The sequence below is a fragment of the Myotis brandtii genome, unplaced genomic scaffold (assembly GCF_000412655.1).
Source record: "Myotis brandtii unplaced genomic scaffold, ASM41265v1 scaffold399, whole genome shotgun sequence".
NCBI lineage: Eukaryota > Metazoa > Chordata > Mammalia > Chiroptera > Vespertilionidae > Myotis > Myotis brandtii.
In genome coordinates this window covers 4,067,690-4,091,443 of record NW_005365325.1, presented here as the reverse complement: position 1 = coordinate 4,091,443, position 23,754 = coordinate 4,067,690, and the positions used below count along the sequence as shown (strand labels likewise).

The following is a 23,754-nucleotide window of genomic DNA, read 5'->3' as shown; positions in this document are numbered from 1 at the left end:
TGGGGGGTTATGGGGGGTAAGGAGACATATGTAATACCTTAATCAATAAAGAAATTTAAAAAATAAATAAAAGGTCCAAAAGAAAAAATAAAATAAAATAAAATAAAATTCCAATATAAATCCTAAAAACTCCCTTATCAAGTGTCCTCATCTTAAGATAGTTAGTGTGACCTGACCTAAGAATTTGCTTTACAATTTGAAGGTGGGGATGCTCGAGACAACTGAGAAAAGCGAGATCATTTCTGTTTTTGTTCTGTTTCAGTGTCATCCTAGTGGCTGTTTGATAGACCTCTGCCTCCAGATGGGTGTTATCATGTTTTTGAAGCAAATATGGAACAACTTCATGGAATTGGGATATCCGTGAGCACTTTATTTTTAAAATTGCCTTATATATAGTTACAAAAGAAGATAGAGGTAGTGTGAATAGTTCTTAAGAATTTGGGCTTGGCAGTAGGTGAGGGTTTGTTCTCGCTGTGCTTCTCACTAAATGTGTGACTGTGTGTATGTTAGTAAAATTTTCTGAGCCTCAGTTTCTAGATTTCTACAAGGGGATCAACAGCTATAGCTACCTCAAGAACAATTGTGAGAACTAAAGAAATACGAATAGATATAGAGTAACTGGTACTCTGATCAATACATTAAGACATTTGTTATTCTTAAAACATTATTGATAGTACAGGTTCTTGAGGATAAAAATAACTTTCTGATTTATTTTTGTTATCAAAAGACCAAGACGGTTATTGTGTAATAGAGAAACCATTTCCACACATCCCTCCCTCAAAAAATGAGTAAAACAAAGATAAATTCATGGATGGATGAGGTTTGTACTCTTTGTTACACATACACACACACGCACATACACACACACACACACACACACACACTAGAACAAGATTGATGGTGATTACATCAGATCAACACCATTTTTTTGTCCTTTTAGGTTAGTTTTAACTGTCTGAATTGCTGACATGGAAGGATCCTGAATCCCCACTCTTACATCTACTAAATAGATTATCCTACAGAATATAGTGAAACAGTGTATCTTAAACAATTTTGTATGTAAGATTTGGGGAAATCAAGATTAGAAATAAGACTATTCTGAGGAATTTCCTGACGATAAGGGAAGAACTGGTTAGCTGATAGGTGATACGAAAATAGTTTAGGGTTAATCATCAAATTATACCGTGATTCTTTCTCCCTGCTGGCCCACAAATGGCATCAGGACATTTCTCAGCAGAGACCTTGGGGCTGGAAAGGTGATATTAACCCTGAAATCAAGCATAAAGTATTGTAGTAAATTCCAAGCAGTCCTAGAGCATGGAGTATGAAATTACCGAGACCTTGTTCAAATTCCTTCTCTGTCCCTTGCTAAAGATATAACTTACTTGACCTTACTGAAATGTTATTATTTTTATTTGTAAAACTAGAGGCCCAGTGCATGAATTCATGCACAGATGGGGTCCGGCTGGCCTGGCCCCAATTAGGACGGATTGGAGCTGGGCCTGTCAGGAGGAGGAGATGGCAGGAGGTTGGCCAGCCAGCCCGCCTGGATCGGGGCCGATCAAGGCCCCAGATCAGGGCAGGGTGGGCTAGGGGAAGGGGCTGTGGGCGCTGGGCTGGCCAGCCCCGCCTCCAAATGGAGTGGGTGCAAGGTGCCAATCAGGGGCCAGCGGCCTGCGGGAGGGGCCATGGGTGGTTGGCCGGCCAGCCCTGCCCCTGATCAGGGTGGGGGAGCTGATCAAGGTTGGGGCCAGGTGGGGGGAGGGGCTTCAGGAGGTTGGCCAGCCAGCCCCGCCCCCTATTGAGGTGGAGTGGCAATCAGGGGCAGGGCTGGCCAGGGGGGTGCTTCAGGCCAATCAGGGTGGTGGGGGCCCATCAGGGACATGACCAGCCAGGGGGAGGGGCTGCAGGAGGTTGGCTGGCCAGCCCTGTCCCCTATTGAGGTGGAGTGGTGATCAGGAGTGGGGCTGTGGGCCCATTAGGGTGGTGGGGGCCCATTGGGGGCATGGCCAGCCAGGGAGAGGGGCTGCAGGAGGTTGGCTGGCCAGCCCCACCCCCTATTGGGGTGAGGGGATGCGATTAGGGATGGGCCGGCTAGGGGGAGGAGCTGCGGGCCTATCGTGGTGGGGTAGGCTGATCAGGAGCATGGCTGGCCAGGGGGGAAGGAAGGGGGCGTTTGGCTGACCGGCCCTGCTCTTGATCAGGGTGGGAGAGTCTGATCAGGGGCAGGCTGGCAGGGGGGAGGGGCCCTGAGGTTGGCCGCCGGCCCCACCCCCTGATTGGGCAGGTTAGCTGGCCACAGTGGATGTTATAGCGACTGGTTGTTAGGTTGTTATGGCCATTATGGTAGCTGCCTTTTTATATCTATACTAATAAAAGGGCAATATGCTAATTAGACCAGGTCAGCCGGCCATCTTCCAGATGTGTGACTTCCTTCTGGACAAAGCCATGGTGGTGGGGGCCAAGGCAGAGGCAGTTAGGGGCGCGATCAGGCTGGCAGGAGCTTAGGGGCGATCAGGCCAGCAGGGGAGGGCCATTGGGGGCATTAGGCAGGCAGGCAGATGAGTGGTTAGGAGTCAGTGGTCCTGGATTGCGAGAGGGATGTCTGACTGCCAGTTTAGGCCAGATTCTGCAGGGATTGGGCCTAAACCGGCAGTCAGGCATCCCCTGAGGAGTCCCAGATTAGAGAGGGTGCAGGCCGTGCTGAGGGACACACACACCCCCCCCCATGCATGAATTTTGTGCACCAGGCCTCTAGTATATAGATAAGTATTTATGAGATTGAGATGTCCCAATGCTCATTAACTGTCAATTCGTGACATCCTTTTGTGAAGAGATTTTTATAACACATTTAAATGAATCTCTTCTAAACAGAGCCTAGTTTTTTCTTCATATCCCTTCCTGTCCTTAGCTCATCTCTTTTTAGCATAGGGTTTGGGGAATATCATTTAAAAATGCCCAAGGAAATTAGGTATTAATTGCCTAGCACAGGATCTGACATGCTGTGAGTTCTTTACAAGCACCATCATGATGGTGTAGTAATTATAGTATGAAGAATGATTCTATTGTACTCATTGTCCTGGACTTCTGTATAAGTCATGTACTTTGAACAGCACATTTTTACCAAGGCCTTGCCCGGCTTCAACCTGGATTATGCATATCAAGTGCCAAGGGTACCATGACAAGGGAAATATTATTGGTGTTTGTTCAACAGTTGGGCAAAGACATTGTTGAAGAAAATCTCACAGGAGTAAACCAATCACTAAAGCATGTTTTTCAAACTTTTAAACCACAGTTCTCTTTTTTCAAGTCAAATCTTAAGCAGAACTGAAATAAATAAAAGAAGCAAGCAGACCTGCCTCAATTCTAATCTCTACCCACTTTTTATCTTCATGGGCTCTCAGAGGCAGCCCCCATGGGGCACATGATGAAGCATTGCCTGACATTTTGGTCTACCTTTGGTTCTTCCAACTAAAGTTCTGGGTCCACAATTAATGAAAATTGAGAGTTGTGTACTGCTTACCGAGCCCTGTGAAATTTAGCTCACCCCGGAGATCATTTTAATCTAATTGGAAATAATTACCCAAAAGTCCACAATATCTACATATTGGGATATTTCTGAGTCACTTAATTTCAAGACTGTCCCTGGGATTAGGAAAGAGTATTGTTACTTTCTTTACAAATCTGAGAAATGAATTCAGACACACACACCAATTGCCTATAAATTATCATTCACTATAGTAACAGAACATAATCACTAATGCCCAAACCCTTCACTTTATAAACTCAGAGAAGTGAAGTGACTTGCTAAAACTCACCATGTAATGATTGAAGGATAGGGACTGGAAACTGCATGTCTTGAAACTCTCTCTAGGTCTCATTTTTTTTTTATGTGGAACATGCTTTTACTCATGTTCAGAAAGCATAGCCCAGAAGATTTGGAGTTATGAGAAATGAAGGGCTCAGATGCGATCACAACAGGCAACATAGGAGTCTAAGTATTTATATAGATGAGGTGTGGGAAGCAGTCATATAAACAAATGTTTGTCTAATTAATATCAGGAAGCATCTAAGTGTAGATAAATATGTAGATGTTTATAGGATCTAGGAGAGTTCTGGAAGGCTGAGGCCTATTCTCTCATGCTAGACTTGAAAGATGAGACCATACAAATATCTTCAGTTCCCAGGAATGTTTAGTGTAGTCTCAGGGTAATTGATTCTAATCTATATAATAAAAACCCAGTGACCATTATGGCGGAATGACCAGAACAACCAGTTGACCAGTTGACCAGTCGCTATGATGCACACTGACCACCAGGGGCCAGATGCTCAACACAGAAAGAGGGGGAGGGGGACACAGTGAGGCCTGGAGGCACATGCTATGGCCCAGGGAACCCAGGAACTGCAAGCCCAGAGCTTGCTTTCCAATAAAAATAAATAAATTGGAAAAAAAGCAGCCTATGAAGCCTGCCTGGAGGGAAAGGCCTCCCCAGGCCCCGCCAGGCCCAGCTGGTGCACCACAGGCTCACGGGGACTCACCGGTGATGTGCAGGAAGCACAGCCCCCTGACTCTAAAGACTCTAAAGCCAGTCTCACTGACAGCTGCTCCGCCTCCATCTCCATGGCAGAGGCAGCGCTGCTGGACCTCCTCAACTCTGATTTCTAGCTTCTGGCTTCCTGCCCTCCCCTTCATATACTACTAGAGGCCCAGTGCACAAAAATTTGTGCACTCGGGGGGCGGGGGAGGGGGGACCCCCAGCCCGGCCTGTGCCCTCTCGCAGTCTGGGACCCCTCGGGAGATAACGACCTGCTGGCTTAGGCCTGCTCCCGGGTGGCAGAGGGCAGGCCCAATCCCTAAGTGCAGCCCCTGGTCAGGCTCAGAGCAGGGCCGATTGGGGAGTTGGGGCGCCGCCCCGTCATGCACAGAGCAGGGCGGATCAGGAGGTTGCGATGCCACCCTCACTCACGCTCAGGGTAGGGCCGATTGGGGGGTTGGGGCACCGCCCCCTGTCACACACAGAGCAGGGTGGATCAGGGGGTTGGGGCGCTGCACCCTGTCACACTCAGGGCAGGGCCAATGGGGAGGTTATGGCTCTACCCTGTCACACACAGAGCAAGGCCCATGGAAGGGGGTTGGGGCTCCACCCTCTATCACCCACAGAGCAGGGCCAATCAGGGGGTTGGGGTGCCACCACTGTCACACTCGGGGCAGGGCCAATGGAGAGGTTATGGCTCTACCCTGTCACACACAGAGCAAGGCCCATGGAAGGGGGTTGGGGCTCCACCCTCTATCACCCACAGAGCAGGGCCAATCAGGGGGTTGGGGTGCCACCACTGTCACACTCGGGGCAGGGCCAATGGAGAGGTTATGGCTCTACCCTGTCACACACAGAGCAAGGCCCATGGAAGGGGGTTGGGGCTCCACCCTCTATCACCCACAGAGCAGGGCCAATCAGGGGGTTGGGGTGCCACCACTGTCACACTCGGGGCAGGGCCAATGGAGAGGTTATGGCTCTACCCTGTCACACACAGAGCAAGGCCCATGGAAGGGGGTTGGGGCTCCACCCTCTATCACCCACAGAGCAGGGCCAATCAGGGGGTTGGGGTGCCACCACTGTCACACTCGGGGCAGGGCCAATGGAGAGGTTATGGCTCTACCCTGTCACACACAGAGCAAGGCCCATGGAAGGGGGTTGGGGCTCCACCCTCTATCACCCACAGAGCAGGGCCAATCAGGGGGTTGGGGTGCCACCACTGTCACACTCGGGGCAGGGCCAATGGAGAGGTTATGGCTCTACCCTGTCACACACAGAGCAGGGCCGATCAGGGGATTGGGGAGCTCCCCCCTGTCAAACACAGAGCAGGGCAGATCAGGGGGTTGGGGTGCCTTCCCCTGTCACGAACAGAGCAGGGCGGATAGGGAGGTTGTGGCCCCGCCCCCTGTCACACACAGAGCCACAGGGCGATCAGGGGGTTTGGGCGCTGCCCCCTGTCACGCTGATCCTGGTGCCGGGAGCCTAGCTGCTCCGCTGATCCCGGTGCCGGGAGGCATATTACCCTTTTACTATATAGGATAGAGGCCTGGTGCATGGGTAGGGGCTGGCTGGTTTGCCCTGAAGGGGGTCCTGGATCAGGGTGGGGGTCCCCACTGGGGTGCCTGGCCAGTCTGGGTGAGGGGCTGAGGGCTGTTTTCCGGCTGGAGAGTGACTGAAGCTTCCAACCGCTCCTTGTTTTCTTTTTTTTTTTTTTTTTTTCTGGGCCAGCTTTAGCTCTGAGGCCTCGCTGCTGAAAACATGGATACAATGTTTCGGTCCGGCTGGGTTTCAGTCCGGCTGTTTTCTGGGGTTTTGTTTACCTTCTTACTTGCAACATAGTATATAGTTGCTTAGACTTGCAGATGAGAGGCCGGCAAGTGAGGCGGGTTACGTTGGAGTCTGCAGCAAGCAAGCCTCGTGCTCGCTTCAGTGCCTGGCTGCCGGCCGCCATCTTGGCTGACAGTTAATTTGCATATACTCACTGATTAGCCAATGAAAAGGGTAGCGGTCGTACGCTAATTACCATGTTTCTCTTTTATTAGTGTAGATGTGCGCTTGGGGGTGTGACTTCAGCCTTCCCAGCCAATAGCTCTGCAGCACAGCCAGAGAGTGGCAGGACACAGCCACCAGGGCTGGCTGAGCATTGATTTGGCTGCTGACTGACATCCATGTGCAGTTACACTGTGTGTTTACATTTGTAAGGAAGCAGGGCTGCCCACTCCTGCCACCCGCCTCACCTTCTAGGCCAGCAGTTCTCAACCTGTGGGTCGCGACCCCTTTGGGGGTCGAGCGACCCTTTCATAGGGGTCACCTAAATACATACTGCATATCAGATATTTACATTACGATTCATAACAGTAGCAAAATTACAGTTATGAAGTAGCAATGAAAATAATTTTGTGGTTGGGGGTCACCACAACATGAGGAACTGTATTAAAGGGTCACAGCATTAGGAAGGTTGAGAACCACTGTATCTAGGCTAAGAAAAACCCACTGATCTCCGTGTTTCTCCAACCGTCTGGAATCAAAACCTCTTGGGGATGAATGATCCCAGCGATGGCCCCAACACATGCTCAGTATCACTGTCACAGGCATCCCCGTCATTACAGCCCATTCCTCAGCCACAGTGCCCTGCTCCACCCACTGCCACTCCTCACTTGTCACCCCCTGAGGACCACCTTATGTTATCCTATCTTAAATGTGAGCAAGATCTCAAATGCCCCCCTGTCATAGCTCCCTTGCCCTACCTTTCTTCCTCTAAAAATACTGCATTTTAAAAATATATATTTGATTGATTTTTGAGAGGGAAATAGAAACATCAATGATAGAGAATCATTGATTGGCTGCCTCCTGCATGTTCCAAATTGGGGATCAAAACCTCCCCAGCCCCTTTCCCTATCCCTCCCCCGGCCAGCAGGACCCGGTGGCAGTGCAGCACCAAGGGAAGGGGGTGGCAGGTCGCCAAGGGCAGCATCGGCATCTGGCATCTGTTCCTTCCACACCCAGTCCAGCGACCATCACCTTCTCTCCCAACCCAGCCAGGGCCTTCAGGCCCCTATCGGCCTGGCCCTAATCAGCCCTGATTGCCCACCAGGCCTAGGGAGCCCACCCATGCAGGAATTTCATGCACCAGGCCTCTAGTATACTATAAATTGCTCACCAAATACTTAAAAAAGAGCTCAAAAGTCCTTTGTCTGCTCTGTGGTGTAGGTTGATCCAGAACTGGTGGTCACGACATAAAATCAGGCGGGGAATACAAGATGCTTCTATACCTCAGTGGGAAAATGATTGGAATCTGCAACCCATGAATATTCACGGACTAATGGATGAATACTTAGAAATGGGTAAGGAGAGAACCTTCTGCAGAGCTATTTGACCTTCTGATACTAGTTTTCTATTTCATGCAGGCTTTGTTCAAGAGAGAAAGCCATCTCTCCTTTCTAACCCAGCATTCTAAAGGACATCTGCAACTTTATCTCAACAGAGCTAGAGAAGATATGAAAGTAGTGCCTTTGGAAGTCTACCACATGTTGTCCTCGTAACATTTGCCAGCCATAATATTTAACCAAAATGAAGATTCATAGTAAATCACCTAGCTTTTGAGCACATAGTTTAAAGGAGCATCTGCTTTTTCTCTGGCCTTCAGTTTTCTCATCTATACAAAGAGAGGGCAAGATTAGGTCTTTTGGGTTCCTTCTAGAGCTAAGCATTTTTCAAGGCCTCTTTGATTTCCACTTCTTTTGTCTTTACTCCTTCTTCGTGCTGCATGGTATAAAGGTGAAAAGAACATAGACTTCCAGTCTACTGAGATCTGAATTTTAATGCAGGTTTTAACATTGTTTTAGCTATCTACCCTTTAGCAAGTTACTGAACACATATGAGGTTTAGTTTTCTCAACTATAAAATGGTGTAAACATATTTACCTTGTAGAGATGTTGAAAAGATTAAGGGCAATTTATGTAAATCACTTAATATTGCACAATGAAGAAATTCAATAAATGACACTGTTTATATTACTAATTTTCTAATGTTCTCTCTTTACAGTTTTGCAATTTGGTTTTACCACCATATTTGTTGCGGCTTTTCCTCTGGCCCCTCTTTTGGCTTTGTTAAACAACATCATTGAAATCAGGCTGGATGCATATAAATTTGTCACCCAGTGGCGGAGGCCTCTGCCAGCCAGAGCAACTGACATAGGTAAAGGCAAAACCCATAGTGAATACATATATTTCATACTTTACCTAATGATGGAGAACTTGAAGATTTTTGTTTATTAGTATTACTTCAGTAAGTTCTAATTAGGCTTTGAAGCAACTGTCATGCCTCATTATTATAGGCAAGATCCAATTCCTAATGATATTTTAATTTTAAATCTTTCAAGATGGGAGTCTACCTTCCCTCTGTGGCAAAGCATTCAATAGTTGTTTAATCTGCAGTGAAATACTATACCCAGAAATTAAATAATAGACTGAGCTCTGATTCCAACATAAATAAAACACTCTTTTCAAAGGTTTTTTATTTTTATTTTACTTTATTCACTATCTTTAATCTTTCTCCTACTAGGTATCTGGTATGGAATTCTTGAAGGAATTGGTATACTGGCTGTGATCACCAATGCATTTGTAATTGCTATCACATCTGATTACATCCCACGTTTTGTCTATGAATACAAATATGGCCCCTGTGCAGGTCATTTTGAATATGGTGAAAAGTAAGATTGAAACTTACGCATTCTTCTAATATATTTTATGTTCGCAATTAAAGTGGGAACTTATTGGGAAGTTTTGTTCTGTGACCATTAAGGGCAATGTTTCTGATCATTGCAGTTATAATGTGTTTATTAGATGAAATCAAGTAGGATAAAAAGAACAACTCTTTCACAGCAAATAACTTTAGCATCTCTGTGTTTTTCACTTGTAAATGTATCACACATCAAAATATTGTTTTAAAGTGTTAGAGTGTATTAAGAAGTCAAATTTAGAACTGGAAGAGACCTTAGAAATCATCCAGTGCAATGTTTGACTGTGTGGATGGGGAAATTGAGGCCCACTCTGGTTCATGAAATTGCTGAAGGGAATAAAGCTAGTTGGTGGGGACATACAGAATCTGAAGGAACCGTCAGCTCTATGACTAGAGATTTTTCAAAAGTAATTTACAGAGAGCTGTCCTGTGTATCATAGGATGTTTAGCAGCAGCCTTGGCCCTAACCCAGTAGTTAACAGTAGCAACCTCCCTGCTCCCCAAGTTGTGACAATCAAAAATGTGAACAGACATTGCTAGATGTCCCCTGGGGGACAAAGTCAGCCAGTTTAGAACCAGTGCTTCAGGGGCTATAGGGTGTTCAGCTCTTTCCTCCTTGAATGCAGGTATTAGGGAAAAATAAGAGACTGAGTTTTAGGAGGAGATTAGCCTTAGGTGTGGGAGTCGTGATAGGAGACAAAGTAGTGATAGGAGAAGCTATTTCTTCTTCTGCCTTCAGGAGTGGTTTGAGGCATGTGTCTTATCTAGATGCAGGGCGTGTGCCCCAATAGGCTGAGCCCTGATTTAACGCAAAATCAGCCCTTATATCTGCTGATGACGTTTTCTCAGAACCCTGCAGTGCCTTACTGAACATAAACAGTTCAGTTTTTCAAAGAAAGGTAATAAAGGCATGAGATTTTATTTTATATTTCAGAGCCTTTTCAAGGGATTTTAACTTGAAGTCTAACACCCTAGGTTCAAATTCTAACTTTACCTTTTATTCATCAATCTGGACCTATGATTAAGAAATGATGTCTGAGATAACATTTTATGTACTGTAAAGCACTATATAAATATAAAGTGGTTGTACTATTAATAGTGAAAAACCAAAAATATTATTTTTTATTATTAATTCAAAATGCTCTAGAAGCAGATTTTAAGGTTTTAAAATGTATGGACAACATGTTTAACAGCTCTTAGAAGCATCATTTGCTGATGTCTTTACTGCCACCTAGAGGCAAAAGAAAATGTGATTGGTTGGGAACTTCCAGGACCTGCCTTTCAGGTAGATAGCACCTGACCCTTTCTTCATCTTAACTGTTACGAAGGATGTAGAATATAGTTTCAAGAGATATGGAGAGCTTATGTGAAGTTGAAACTACATATACTTAGGGCCATCCTGTTGTTTAATTTTTCCCAGCTATGCTTAGCAGTTAAATTGGAGTAAATTCATTCAGATTGTAAATTTTCAGGACAAAGTGACAAAGGATAAAAGGGCAATGAAGAGGAGGATATTGGCCTGAAAAAAAGTAGAAATGATAAATTATGAGGTCTAGGATAGGTAAGGGAGTGAAGCCAGTGTGCCTTATAATTAAAAATTCCAGGTTTGGAATAAGACAGATGTGCATTTGAACCTGGGTTCTAACAACTGTTACCCTGGGACAGTGGTTATCAATGTGGGCTCTGCAGATCTCTTTCAGGTTCCATGAGGCCAATACTATTTTAATACTAATACTAATACATAACTTCCTTTTCTCACTATATTAACATTTTCACTGGTGATGTAAGAGCAATGGGGATACATTTTTCTAACTCAAGGCAGTGGCACCAAGGAGTACTGGTAATGATTGTATTTCTCACGGCTATATAGTCACCATTTTAAAAGTGCCAGTGAGAAGATGGCGGCATATTCTAATATATTTTATGTTCGCAATTAAAGTGGGAACTTATTGGGAAGTTTTGTTCTGTGACCATTAAGGGCAATGTTTCTGATCATTGCAGTTATAATGTGTTTATTAGATGAAATCAAGTAGGATAAAAAGAACAACTCTTTCACAGCAAATAACTTTAGCATCTCTGTGTTTTTCACTTGTAAATGTATCACACATCAAAATATTGTTTTAAAGTGTTAGAGTGTATTAAGAAGTCAAATTTAGAACTGGAAGAGACCTTAGAAATCATCCAGTGCAATGTTTGACTGTGTGGATGGGGAAATTGAGGCCCACTCTGGTTCATGAAATTGCTGAAGGGAATAAAGCTAGTTGGTGGGGACATACAGAATCTGAAGGAACCGTCAGCTCTATGACTAGAGATTTTTCAAAAGTAATTTACAGAGAGCTGTCCTGTGTATCATAGGATGTTTAGCAGCAGCCTTGGCCCTAACCCAGTAGTTAACAGTAGCAACCTCCCTGCTCCCCAAGTTGTGACAATCAAAAATGTGAACAGACATTGCTAGATGTCCCCTGGGGGACAAAGTCAGCCAGTTTAGAACCAGTGCTTCAGGGGCTATAGGGTGTTCAGCTCTTTCCTCCTTGAATGCAGGTATTAGGGAAAAATAAGAGACTGAGTTTTAGGAGGAGATTAGCCTTAGGTGTGGGAGTCGTGATAGGAGACAAAGTAGTGATAGGAGAAGCTATTTCTTCTTCTGCCTTCAGGAGTGGTTTGAGGCATGTGTCTTATCTAGATGCAGGGCGTGTGCCCCAATAGGCTGAGCCCTGATTTAACGCAAAATCAGCCCTTATATCTGCTGATGACGTTTTCTCAGAACCCTGCAGTGCCTTACTGAACATAAACAGTTCAGTTTTTCAAAGAAAGGTAATAAAGGCATGAGATTTTATTTTATATTTCAGAGCCTTTTCAAGGGATTTTAACTTGAAGTCTAACACCCTGGGTTCAAATTCTAACTTTACCTTTTATTCATCAATCTGGACCTATGATTAAGAAATGATGTCTGAGATAACATTTTATGTACTGTAAAGCACTATATAAATATAAAGTGGTTGTACTATTAATAGTGAAAAACCAAAAATATTATTTTTTATTATTAATTCAAAATGCTCTAGAAGCAGATTTTAAGGTTTTAAAATGTGTGGACAACATGTTTAACAGCTCTTAGAAGCATCATTTGCTGATGTCTTTACTGCCACCTAGAGGCAAAAGAAAATGTGATTGGTTGGGAACTTCCAGGACCTGCCTTTCAGGTAGATAGCACCTGACCCTTTCTTCATCTTAACTGTTACGAAGGATGTAGAATATAGTTTCAAGAGATATGGAGAGCTTATGTGAAGTTGAAACTACATATACTTAGGGCCATCCTGTTGTTTAATTTTTCCCAGCTATGCTTAGCAGTTAAATTGGAGTAAATTCATTCAGATTGTAAATTTTCAGGACAAAGTGACAAAGGATAAAAGGGCAATGAAGAGGAGGATATTGGCCTGAAAAAAAGTAGAAATGATAAATTATGAGGTCTAGGATAGGTAAGGGAGTGAAGCCAGTGTGCCTTATAATTAAAAATTCCAGGTTTGGAATAAGACAGATGTGCATTTGAACCTGGGTTCTAACAACTGTTACCCTGGGACAGTGGTTCTCAATGTGGGCTCTGCAGATCTCTTTCAGGTTCCATGAGGCCAATACTATTTTAATAATAATACTAAGACATAACTTCCTTTTCTCACTATATTAACATTTGCACTGGTGATGTAAGAGCAATGGGGATACGTTTTTCTAACTCAAGGCAGTGGCACCAAGGAGTACTGGTAATGACTGTATTTCTCACGGCTATATAGTCACCATTTTAAAAGTGTCAGTGAGAAATTTTAGAAAGTCTTTGATGAAAACATAATAACCATTAATTTTATCAAATCTCTAATCTGGAATAAATATCTTTTTAATATTCTATATGACAAAATGCAAAATATGCATAAAGCACGTCTGTTACATATCAAAGTGGGATTGTCACCTCAAAGAAAAACACCCTGTACTTGGAGCTGCAAACTCAACAATTTTTTTTTTTAGTATGAAATAAGGATAGCCAAACTATGATTACTCAGACTTGGGTATTTAGCAGACACTCTTTTATAAAATGCACAAAATTATCATATGACAAAATGCAAAATATGCATAAAGCACGTCTGTTACATATCAAAGTGGGATTGTCACCTCAAAGAAAAACACCCTGTACTTGGAGCTGCAAACTCAACAATTTTTTTTTTTAGTATGAAATAAGGATAGCCAAACTATGATTACTCAGACTTGGGTATTTAGCAGACGCTCTTTTATAAAATGCACAAAATTATCATTTTAAGGAAAATAATTGACTGTATTTGTTACCATTAATAAAGTTCAGACTTTGAAGTGAAAATTAGAATTTTGAATAACTTTTATCTACCACTGTGATCTTAAAAGCTTCCTAGAAGTCAGATTTTTTCTAATAAAAATCAATGGTAGTATTAATATTTGTGATGTTTCATAGATTATAGTAAGAGTATATCAACATTTGGGAGATCTATATAATTGAGGGAATAAATTTTTCCAAATGACCCATATTGGATGTTACAATATCATTTATGGGTAAGAAATTAATTAAAAGTTTAAGATAGACCTATGGATTTTAATATAAATGACATATGGAAACTTTATTGATATGTTTAGATTCTACACTGTAACTAAATTATAAGAGATGACCAGATGTAGAATGTTGGTGTAATATCAAAGAAAAATGTTGAAAATTATTTGAAATATGATTAAAATAGTCCTCCTTTTCCCAAACATTTATATTTTTGAAGACAGATTCTCTATTTACTCTTCAACTCACAAACCATACTGCAACAGATTAACTGCAGAAACAAATATGAAAGTCTAGCTGTTCTATTAAGATAGGCATTAAAGAAATTTGCAAACATGTAAAACTATCTCTTTTTTTCACTACATTTTTCCTCTTTGAAAATATAGCTATTTTTTCTTAAAAATGTGTTATTTCTATTAACTTACAATAGAGTTGATAGCTATTTTAGGTTAATTATTAGAGACATATTTCTAAATTTCTCAGTTTTAATTTCTAATGTGTTAAATATCTATAATAATAAAAGCATAATTGTTAATTAGACTGGACAGCTGAACGACCTTCTGGATGTCATTCCAGACGTCATTCCTGATATCCTTCTGGATGAAGCTGCAGCGGCTGGGGCCGAGGCAGAGGCAGTTAGGGGGGATCAGGCAGGCAGAGTGGTTAGGGGCTGGCAAGTGAGTGGTTAGGGGCAATCAGGGAGGCAGACAGGTGAGCGGTTAGGGGCAATCAGGCAGGCAGGTGAGTGATTAGGGGCGATCAGGCAGGCAGAGTGGTTAGGGGTGATTAGGCAGGCAGGCAGAGTGGTTAGGGGTGATCAGGCAGGCAAGTGAGCAGTTAGAAGTGATCAGGCAGGCAAGTGGTTAGGGGTGATTAGGCAAGCAGGCAGGAGAGCAATTAGGAGCCAGCGGTCCCAGATTGCAAGAGTGATGTCCAACTGCCAGACATCACTGTGGGATTGGGCCTAAACGGGCAGTTGGACATCCCCCAAGAGGTCCCGGATTGTGAGAGGGTGCAGGCTGGGCTGAGGGTTCCCTGCCTCACCCATTGCATAAATTTTGTGCACCGGGCCTCTAGTCAGTAGATATGCCCATAAGAAAAAAGGTCTTTTAAGATTTTATGTTTAAAAAATATAAAGGATACCTGGAACCAAACATTTTTAAAGAATTACAGACCTAGATAAAGTTATTTAGTCTCTGTAAACCTTAGTTCTTTAATTTGCATGATGGAGATTAAGACTATATATGTCCTCAGGTTATTTAAAAACCCTGACCTCAATTTAATATCTAATTGCCAGGATAGGGCTTTTTACCTGTTTGTTCACTGTTGAATACCCAGCATGTAGAATTTTTCTAACAAAATGAGGTTTTAAATAAATATGTATTAAATGAGTTAATAAATAAATCACAAGTAGACATATTTATTGATTGGCTGCTTAATTATAATTAACCAAATAGTATTACATGCATATTTATAAAACATATTTATAAAGTTTTAATACATAAGAAGTAATTACCACAATGCCTAGTGCATAGTAAACACTAACTAAATATAAGCCAAATGAAAGTGTAAGATAGAAACTATTGGTGGGAAAATTAGTCTGTCTCATTAATTATAGATGTAACTAGAGGCCTGGTACACGACATTTGTGCACTTGGGGAGAGAGGCTCCTGCCACCACCACTGTTCTCTCCAGGGGTGAGTCCAGCTTCTGGCTGAGCGGCGCTCCCCCTGTGGGAGTGAACTGACCACCAGAGGGCAGCTCCTGCATTGAATGTCTGTCCCTTGGTGGTCAGTGCACCTCATAGCAACCAGCAGTTCTGCCATTTGGTCGATTTGCATATTAGCATTTTCTTATATAGGACGAGAGGCCTGATGCACGAAATTCGTGCAAGGGACTCAGTCCTCCCAGCTGCGGCAGCTGCCTCAGCCCTGGCAGCCCTAGCTTCATCCAGAAGGTTGTCTGGAAGGTTGTCCAGATGGTTGTTTGGCTGTCCAGTCTAATTAGCATATTACACTTTTATTATTATAGATGCGAGTTAGGGAATAGAATCAGAGCTGAGACACTAGGAATTTCTAATTAGAATGAAAGGAATGATGATAGCTATTAAATCTTGTCATTTGTAATTAAGAAATTGGACTATAAGTTTATGAATCTCTGAATCACAGGATGTTTTCCTTTTCTCCCAGTTGTTTAAAGGGATATGTCAACAATAGCCTATCCTTCTTTGACCTGAGTGAGCTTGGCCTGGGAAAATCTGGTTATTGCAGGTACTGCCTTATAAATCATAGTTACTTTTCTTCTTGCTTTCACTATTCCATCTCTTCCCTCTGCATGTTGATGAGCTCATTTAAACTGTCATTTTGGAGTTTTGGCAAACCAAGAATATTTGGGACCTCCACACTTTGATCTCTGTTCTTCAAAGTGTTGTGTTTTTTTGTGTGTGGATTTTAGGTACCGAGACTACAGAGGTCCCCCTTGGAGTTCCAAACCTTATGAGTTCACCTTACAGTACTGGCACATCCTCGCTGCTCGGTTGGCCTTCATTATCGTGTTTGAGGTTAGTCACAAACTGGTGAAATAACTATAGGTAGACACTTTTCCAACTGATATATTAGTTGCCTCTTTGAAGTAAGTTCCTCACTGACTTCCAAAAAGGGAGTTGAGTATGTTTTAGTTAAAGGCTCAGATAAAATGAAACCACTGTTAACAAGCACAAAACAGCAAGAGCACAATAATGTAAGAAGTTGGGTTAGAGGGTATTTGTACCAGAAAACTAGGATAAAATAAGCTACTCATAGTTTAACTGAAAACATGGTTTTGAGCCTCCTAGCAACAAAATTTAAAAAGAAAAGGTTGGTTTTCATCATCTGATAAAATAATTCATATCAAAAACTTATTTTCTGAACAACCAACTCTAATTACAGTTGGTCCTGTATAGTTGTATAAGGGACATCGCATAATTCAGTCAGTTATACCTGAAAACACTTTTATAAAAAGTGCATATATTTTTATTATCAGAATCAGGAAATAATATTAAATTGTAGTCCCATGAAGAAATTTTAGAGAAGCTACAGAATTATTGTTTTTTTCAGTATAAAACAGCAACTGGATTAATACAGTGGACAAATTTTGCATGAGTATGTTTCCTATGGCCAAAATCAGAGAGAGAAAAGAATAGTGGGGACCTGCTTTTCTATGGGAAAATATACCCTGCTTACTATGACCCACTGTGCAATGCAGTTTCCTGGGACACATATAGCAACTCAGTTAAAAGTGCCTTGATTTCTTCCTTCCCACAAAGTCCTTTAGGAAAAGAAGTTCTTTTCCATAGATCGAGATAACTCTATAAATATTAGATTTTTTTCTTTCCTGAGAAACTGAAAGATCTTCTTTTCTTCATGGGAAAACAGGAGGATGTATTTATAATGATAATCCTATCTAATAATAGACAAACATGGTAATTGACCGTACCTTCTCTATGCCTCCCATTGGCTAATCAGCATTATAGCAAATTAAGGTGATGCTAGTGCCGGTTCTTGGGCCTTTTATTGATAGGTTTGGAGCATGTTGACTCCAGCTGCTGATTGTTTAAGAGATTTTAGCAAAGTTTGAAGCCTGAGCCAGGACAAGCCATTCATATGAAGAAGCAACTGCAAACAGCTTGGGTGGGGCTGCAAATTGGATGGGCCAGGGTCTCAGGGAGTCACTAGGATGGAATGAACAGTGTGAGGCAGGCTGATGGAAACTCAGAGATGGCTACCAGTCAGCTCTGTGATGGAGGAGGTCTCAGCACAGGAGTAGTGAGCCCTGCAAGCACTCTGTCTGGGAGAAAGCCACCCCCAAGTTCTTGCTCTGATGCCAGACAATCCAGTTCCTCCCCATATGTCCCTGGTTCCTTTCAAGCTACTGCCCCAGTGCTGGAACTCAGAGGGAGTGAGTGTGAGTAATTCCGTGCACAGGCCCTTTAACAGGAGCTTCCTCCGACTCCAGCAGCCTGCATCATTCTCAGATTCAATCCCCACTCGTTTTTATAGCCTGAAATTATAAGGACTTCTCTTCCTGGCACTGGAAGCCTGGGCAGAAGGAGTCTAGTATGGGGTTGTGACCCCTCGCTTCTCAGGGGGGACTGCAGCAGCCAAGATATCCCTCCTGAATAAAAAAAAAAAGCCACACATAAGTGTGGGTCCAGCCTGTTCTGTGCTTCTGCCTCTCCTACCAGTCTTCATGTGGCTTCTTCTTTAATTCCCTAGTTGTAGGACTTCCATTCAGTCAGATTTCAAGTGGTTCTGAATGATGGTTGTTCTGAAGATTAGTTGTATTTTTTTATATTTGAAGGTTTTAAAAATTATTTTGTGTACAAAGAGCATTCTGTCATAAGGTAGATGTCTTGAACTACCCATTCATGAAGTTCACTTAGTCCAACTTAATGAAGCCTATGTCCTTCACATACTGACGGAAATATTGGTGGCACAAGTTGAGGCTGTACTTCCAGATCAGACTGGCGGTTTGAGCAGACACAGCACAAATGAGAACCCTGGCTGAATTTCCTCGGATGGCTCCAATAGAGTTGCTGGTGACTCATCTTGCTCTCTCTGTAGCAACAAGGCAAAGGCAGATTAGTTGTATTTTTTACGTGGTTTTGGGAGGATTCAAGTACTGCATTTACCTATGCTGCCATCTTGACTGGAAGCCTCTATCTATTCTTGCACTGATACCATATTTTCTTTTTTTTTTCTGGTTAATCCTAACCAAGGATATTTTCCACTGATGTTTTAGAGAGAAAGGAAGGGAGAGAGAAACATTGATGTGAGAGAGACACATTGATTGGTTGCCTCCCACATGTGCCCCAACATGAGCCTGCAACCGAGGTACATGTTCTTGACTGGAATCAAACCTGGGACTCTTCAGTCCGTGGACTGACACTCTAGCCCAGCCGTGGGCAAACTACGGCCCGTTTGAAATGAATAAAACTGAAAAAAAAAAGACCATACCCTTCTATGTAATGATTACTTCTTTGAATTTATATTAGTTCACACAAACACTACATCCATGCTTTTGTTCCGGCCCTCTGGTCCAGTTTAAGAACCCATTGCCCTCGAGTCGTCAAAAAGTTTGCCCACCCCTGGTCTAGCCACTAAGAAATACCAGCTAGAGCCATATTTTCTTAATTATTGTAGCTTATAATAAAAAAGAAGGCTAATGTGCAAATTGACTGAACGGCGGAACAACTGGTCACTATGACGCGCGCTGACCACAAGGGGGCAGACGCTCAACGCAGGAGCTGCCCCTTGGTGGTCAGTGCATTCCCACAGGGAGAGCGCCGCTCAACCAGAAGCCGGGCTCACGGCTGGCAAGCACAGCAGCAGTGGTGGGAGCCTCTCCTGCCTCTGTGGCAGCACTAAGGACATCCAACTGCCAGCTTAGGCCCCCTTTCCGCAGGGAGCAGGCCTAAGCCATTAGTTAGACATCCCCCAAGGGCTCCCGGACTGCGAGAGGGCACAGGCCAGGCTGAGGGATTCCCCCGAGTGCATGTATTTTGTGCACCAGACCTCTAGTCTATATGATAAAAGGCCTGTGACCATAACACTGTAATGACCAAAAACAAGACTCACCAGGAGGTGCATTGATGGGTCCTGCAGTGGCCACGGCGGGCAGGACTCCGGGGTCCCGCGGGGGCAGTGGGAGGGAGTCCGGAGTCCCATGGTGGCAGCGGGAGGGAGTCCAGGGTCCCATGGCGGCAACAGGAAGGAGCTCTGAGTCCCGCAGCAGCAGCAGCGGGAGGGAGTCCAGGGTCTCGCAGTAGTGATGGGAGGGAGTCTGGGGTCCCGCAGTGCAAGGGTTCTGGGTCTTGCATGATTTTGCGCACTGGGCCTCTAGTATGTTATATTTAAGTAGTGCTTATACTCACTTAATCCTTATGCAAACCTTTAAGAGATGCTGTTATTATCACTGCTTTAGAAGTGATACACAAAGAATAGGTGATTTTCAGAAAGTTGCACAGCTGTGTCAGAGTAGGGTTCAGACATAGGCAGTCTTATTCAGCATCTGTACTTTTTTTTTACAGGGTTCTTGACTTGAACCCCAAATCAAATTTTTCTTTTTTAAAAAATATATATTTACTAGAGGCCCGGTGTGTGAAATTAGCGCATGGGTGGGGGGCGAGTGTCCTTCAACACAGCCTGCACCCTCTCCAATCTGGGACCCCTTGGGGGATATCCAACTGCCGGTTTAGGGATTGGGCCTAAACCGGCAGTTGGATATCCCTCTCACAATACGAACTGCTGTCTCCTAACCACTCGCCAGCCTACCAGCCTGATCGCCCCCCTAACCACTCCACTGCCAGCCTGATTGATGCCTAACTGCTCCCTTGCCAGCCCGATAGCCCCCAACTGCCCTCCACTGCTGGCACGATTGCCCCCAACTGCCCTCCTCTGCCTGTTTGATCACCCCCAACTGCCCTCCCCTATAGGCCTGGTCCCCCCAAACTGCCCTCCTCTGTAGGCCATCTTGTGGCAGCCATCTTGTGGTGGCCATCTTGTGACGATGTTGCAGGAGGGCATGTTGCCACCTAGGCTTTTATTATATAGGATTGATTTCAGAGAGAGGAAGAAAGAGGGTGCCTTCTACATAATTCCTGTTGGGGATCGAGCCCACAACCTGGCATGTGCCCTTGACCAGAATCAAACCTGGGACCCTTCAGTCCATAGGCTGATGTTCTACCCACTGAGCCAAACCAGCTGGTGTAGCATCTGTACTTTTAACCACAGCATATTACCTTTAGATTTTTGCTCCTGATTTTTATATATAATACTTTGTCAATTTACATTTTAAAATATCTTTATCATAGAATGATTGTGCAATGGACATAAAAATTTTAAAGCTGTTATAATGATATAGAACTTAGTAGAGTAAAAGCTCTGAAAAATGCACATGCTAGAGTTTGAGTCTAATCCCAGCATCGCAGGCAGACTGTATTCTTTCAGTGTGTAGGCTGTGGATTATCATCCATGGGACATGGTTTTTCCCTGGATGTGATCTTTCTCATCTGTGTATGACAATGCATGTCATAATAGCATTGCATGGTGTGTAAAGATTTTACATAAAAGAATTTAAGGTTCATTCAATGTTTAAAAGGTGATATCAACACGTGGCAGTGAAAAGATAAAATAATTTGGTTTCCTTCTAACACCTATGGGATATAAGGCAACAGTAGTATTCCCAATGTAATTTTTAAAATATTAATATTCTAGATGATACATATTGAGTTTTGATGCTTGATTGTAAGGCAAATGCAGCATTGCTCATGATTTTTCTGATTTATAGTTGGCATTTCAGAATCTTTGAAAAGTGTACTTTTCCTTCTTAAATTTACAGCACCTTGTGTTTGGAATCAAGTCATTCATTGCATACCTGATTCCAGATGTACCGAAGAACCTTTATGACCGAATACGACGGGAAAAGTACTTAGTCCAAGAAATGATGTATGAAGCTGAGCTAGAGCATTTGCAACAACAGCGGAGAAAAAGTGGTCACCCTGTTCACCATGAATGGCCTTAGTAGATACCTATTGCCAAATGGGGGCAATGCCATCAGTGGGAATGATAGCAACTTCCAAGTCTAGGTGGGAGCTAGGAGGAAAGCATTCCTGCCAAAACATGTGTCTAATATGATACTTGGAAATGCATCACAGCCATCTCTTGGATTTAGAATATCCAAACATCCAGGGAAAAGAAAAAGGTGACTCGGGACATTAAAATGATTAGGTTGGCACTGTAGGAAGCCAGGATCTAATTCTCAGAAGAAGCCTCAGGGAATTGTGTGTTTGGAGACCTCCACCTTCCACCAGCTATAGCGTAATCCAAAAGGGCGATGGTGAGGTTTCCAGAGACAGATTTCCATGTAAATGCTCACAAGCCAGGCATGTGTGGTTTTTGCTCACATGCTAATCTGACATTGGAACCTTAGCTTGAGTTGAGATACTCATAAGAAATGACTACAGTTGTTGCCTTTGTTGCCAGAAATCCAGGTCCCTTCAGTTTCCACGTTCAGAAGAATGTCCCTTGTTTCTTGCTGAGATTATGGATCTGTGCCACAGGAAATTTATGCTGCTCTACATTGACTATGCAGTTGAGGAGTTGCACATCAGCTTTAGTTGTCGAACCAAAAATCTGAGATTCTAAAAAGAATACTATTCATTAGAATAACATTCTATTCAAATCTGTTGTATCACTGGCATAACCAATTGCACTAGATTTTTTTTTTTTACAAAATGCCAAAAGAGCCACATACTTAGAAAATATGGATGTTTATTCTCATATCATTTACAATAATACTAATTCATATTTAACCATGGAAGGTTATTTTATTGTATATTTAATTTTTCCCTTTCTGATTTATTACATCTACTGTCACAGAATAATTTGAAATGCTGTAAATATTTTGGTTTCCCTTGTATCTTTGCACCTTGACAGTATGTAATGCGAGTTAGTTTATGCAGCTCTGAGACCAGTTACATCGTACACCATTGTGACTTGTTATTCAGGAAAACTAAAGCCAGATGCTTTGCAACTCTTACGCTTTTCCACCAATGTTCACTCTTGCTCATGAGCTAATGAAAACAGTGCATGAATATAAATGTATATTATTTGTAAAACTGGCACACATATTTTTGTGTTTTACTCTCTTTTCATTACTGAAGGGAGTTTTCGGATAGTATTTCTTTGATAGATTGATTTGGTTTATTTTTGAAAACTCTAGAAAAAAAGGCAAATTAATTGTGAAAAATTTGCTTTGTTGTGGAGTTGCTCTTTCAATGTCAACTCTGTATCAGTCAGTGTGACTGGTCACAGATGGATGAGGTTGGAAGGATGGGACATTGAACTAAAGAATGTCTGGTGAAGGTATAAGCTATGAGGGCAGGAAGAGAAGAAAGAGAAGAGTTGAATTAAGGAAATGTATGGTAGAATTCAAGATACCTTTTCTTGCAAATCAGTCAAAACTAATCTCAGTTTTACTTCCCTGGGAATGAGGTGAGAAATAATACATATACATTTATACATACATGTGGTTGTTATTATTATTATTATTTGTCCAATTAAACAAAGCACAGTATTTTTCAAAATTTATTAAGGCCAAATTAAACACAATGGAAATAAAGCTATGTTGTATATATGCTAGGTTTTCTCTAGTAAGAAAATTTTAATGTTTTTCTTACTAGGAAACTATTTTTATAATTCTAACACTGAAAAAAATGACTTTTCCTTCTTTCCTAGGAAAAAGCTGATAGATAATATTGGTTGGTTGGTTTTTGACAAAAATGTTCACTTCCTTACTTGTCTTCTGATTTGGAGCAAGAGGAAGTGCCTCAGATTCTAAATGTCCCTACATGCCCTTTGCCACATACAACTCTTCCATTCAGAGTCCACAGATGTTCTGTTTCTGCCATCTGGTTATCATAGCAACTAACTACACAAAGGAGTTTTAAACTCCTCCATTGACATAGGATCTGCATTTGCTCTTTTTTCTTAGTTAAATGTATACACATACCTGAGAATAAATACTTTCTATGCCCGTTAAAGACATAAATGTCTTTTCCAAATTAGGGACACATGACAAAGACATTTATCTTATGGTAGAGAAAAGAATATTGATAGCCATGCCATTAAGAATTCTTCTCTTTCTGGATTATTTTTATATAAACACCATAAAAGTTTAAAATCACATTGATTGGCTAGAGAGAAAATATGAAAAACAAAAAGGTATCTATATATATAAAAAGTCAGCAACCCTAACGCCGTAACGCCATAACAACCAGTCATTATGATGCCCACTGTGGCCAGCAAACCAGCCCAATCGGGAGGTGAGGCCGCTGGCCAACCTCTCACGGCCCCTCCCCCCAGTCGGCCCCAGCCC

The 23,754-nt window shown here is 42.7% G+C and overlaps 1 protein-coding gene and 1 pseudogene across 3 annotated transcripts in view; one reads left to right on the top strand and one right to left on the bottom strand.

Moving 5' to 3' along the window:
- ANO3 (anoctamin 3) overlaps positions 1 to 23,748 on the top strand; it is a 285,060-nt gene extending 261,312 nt beyond the window's left edge. For all 3 annotated transcript variants that reach the window (XM_014545226.1, XM_014545227.1, XM_005873091.2), the window contains 7 exons: positions 263 to 360; positions 7,746 to 7,879; positions 8,580 to 8,732; positions 9,099 to 9,246; positions 16,029 to 16,109; positions 16,294 to 16,399; positions 21,217 to 23,748. In XM_014545226.1, the coding sequence (XP_014400712.1) occupies positions 263 to 360; positions 7,746 to 7,879; positions 8,580 to 8,732; positions 9,099 to 9,246; positions 16,029 to 16,109; positions 16,294 to 16,399; positions 21,217 to 21,399 (903 nt within the window). In that variant the 3' untranslated portion in view covers positions 21,400 to 23,748. The remainder of the gene's footprint in view (positions 1 to 262; positions 361 to 7,745; positions 7,880 to 8,579; positions 8,733 to 9,098; positions 9,247 to 16,028; positions 16,110 to 16,293; positions 16,400 to 21,216) is intronic.
- Positions 18,168 to 18,424, bottom strand: LOC102250136 (annotated as a pseudogene).
- Positions 23,749 to 23,754: the final 6 nt, after the last annotated feature.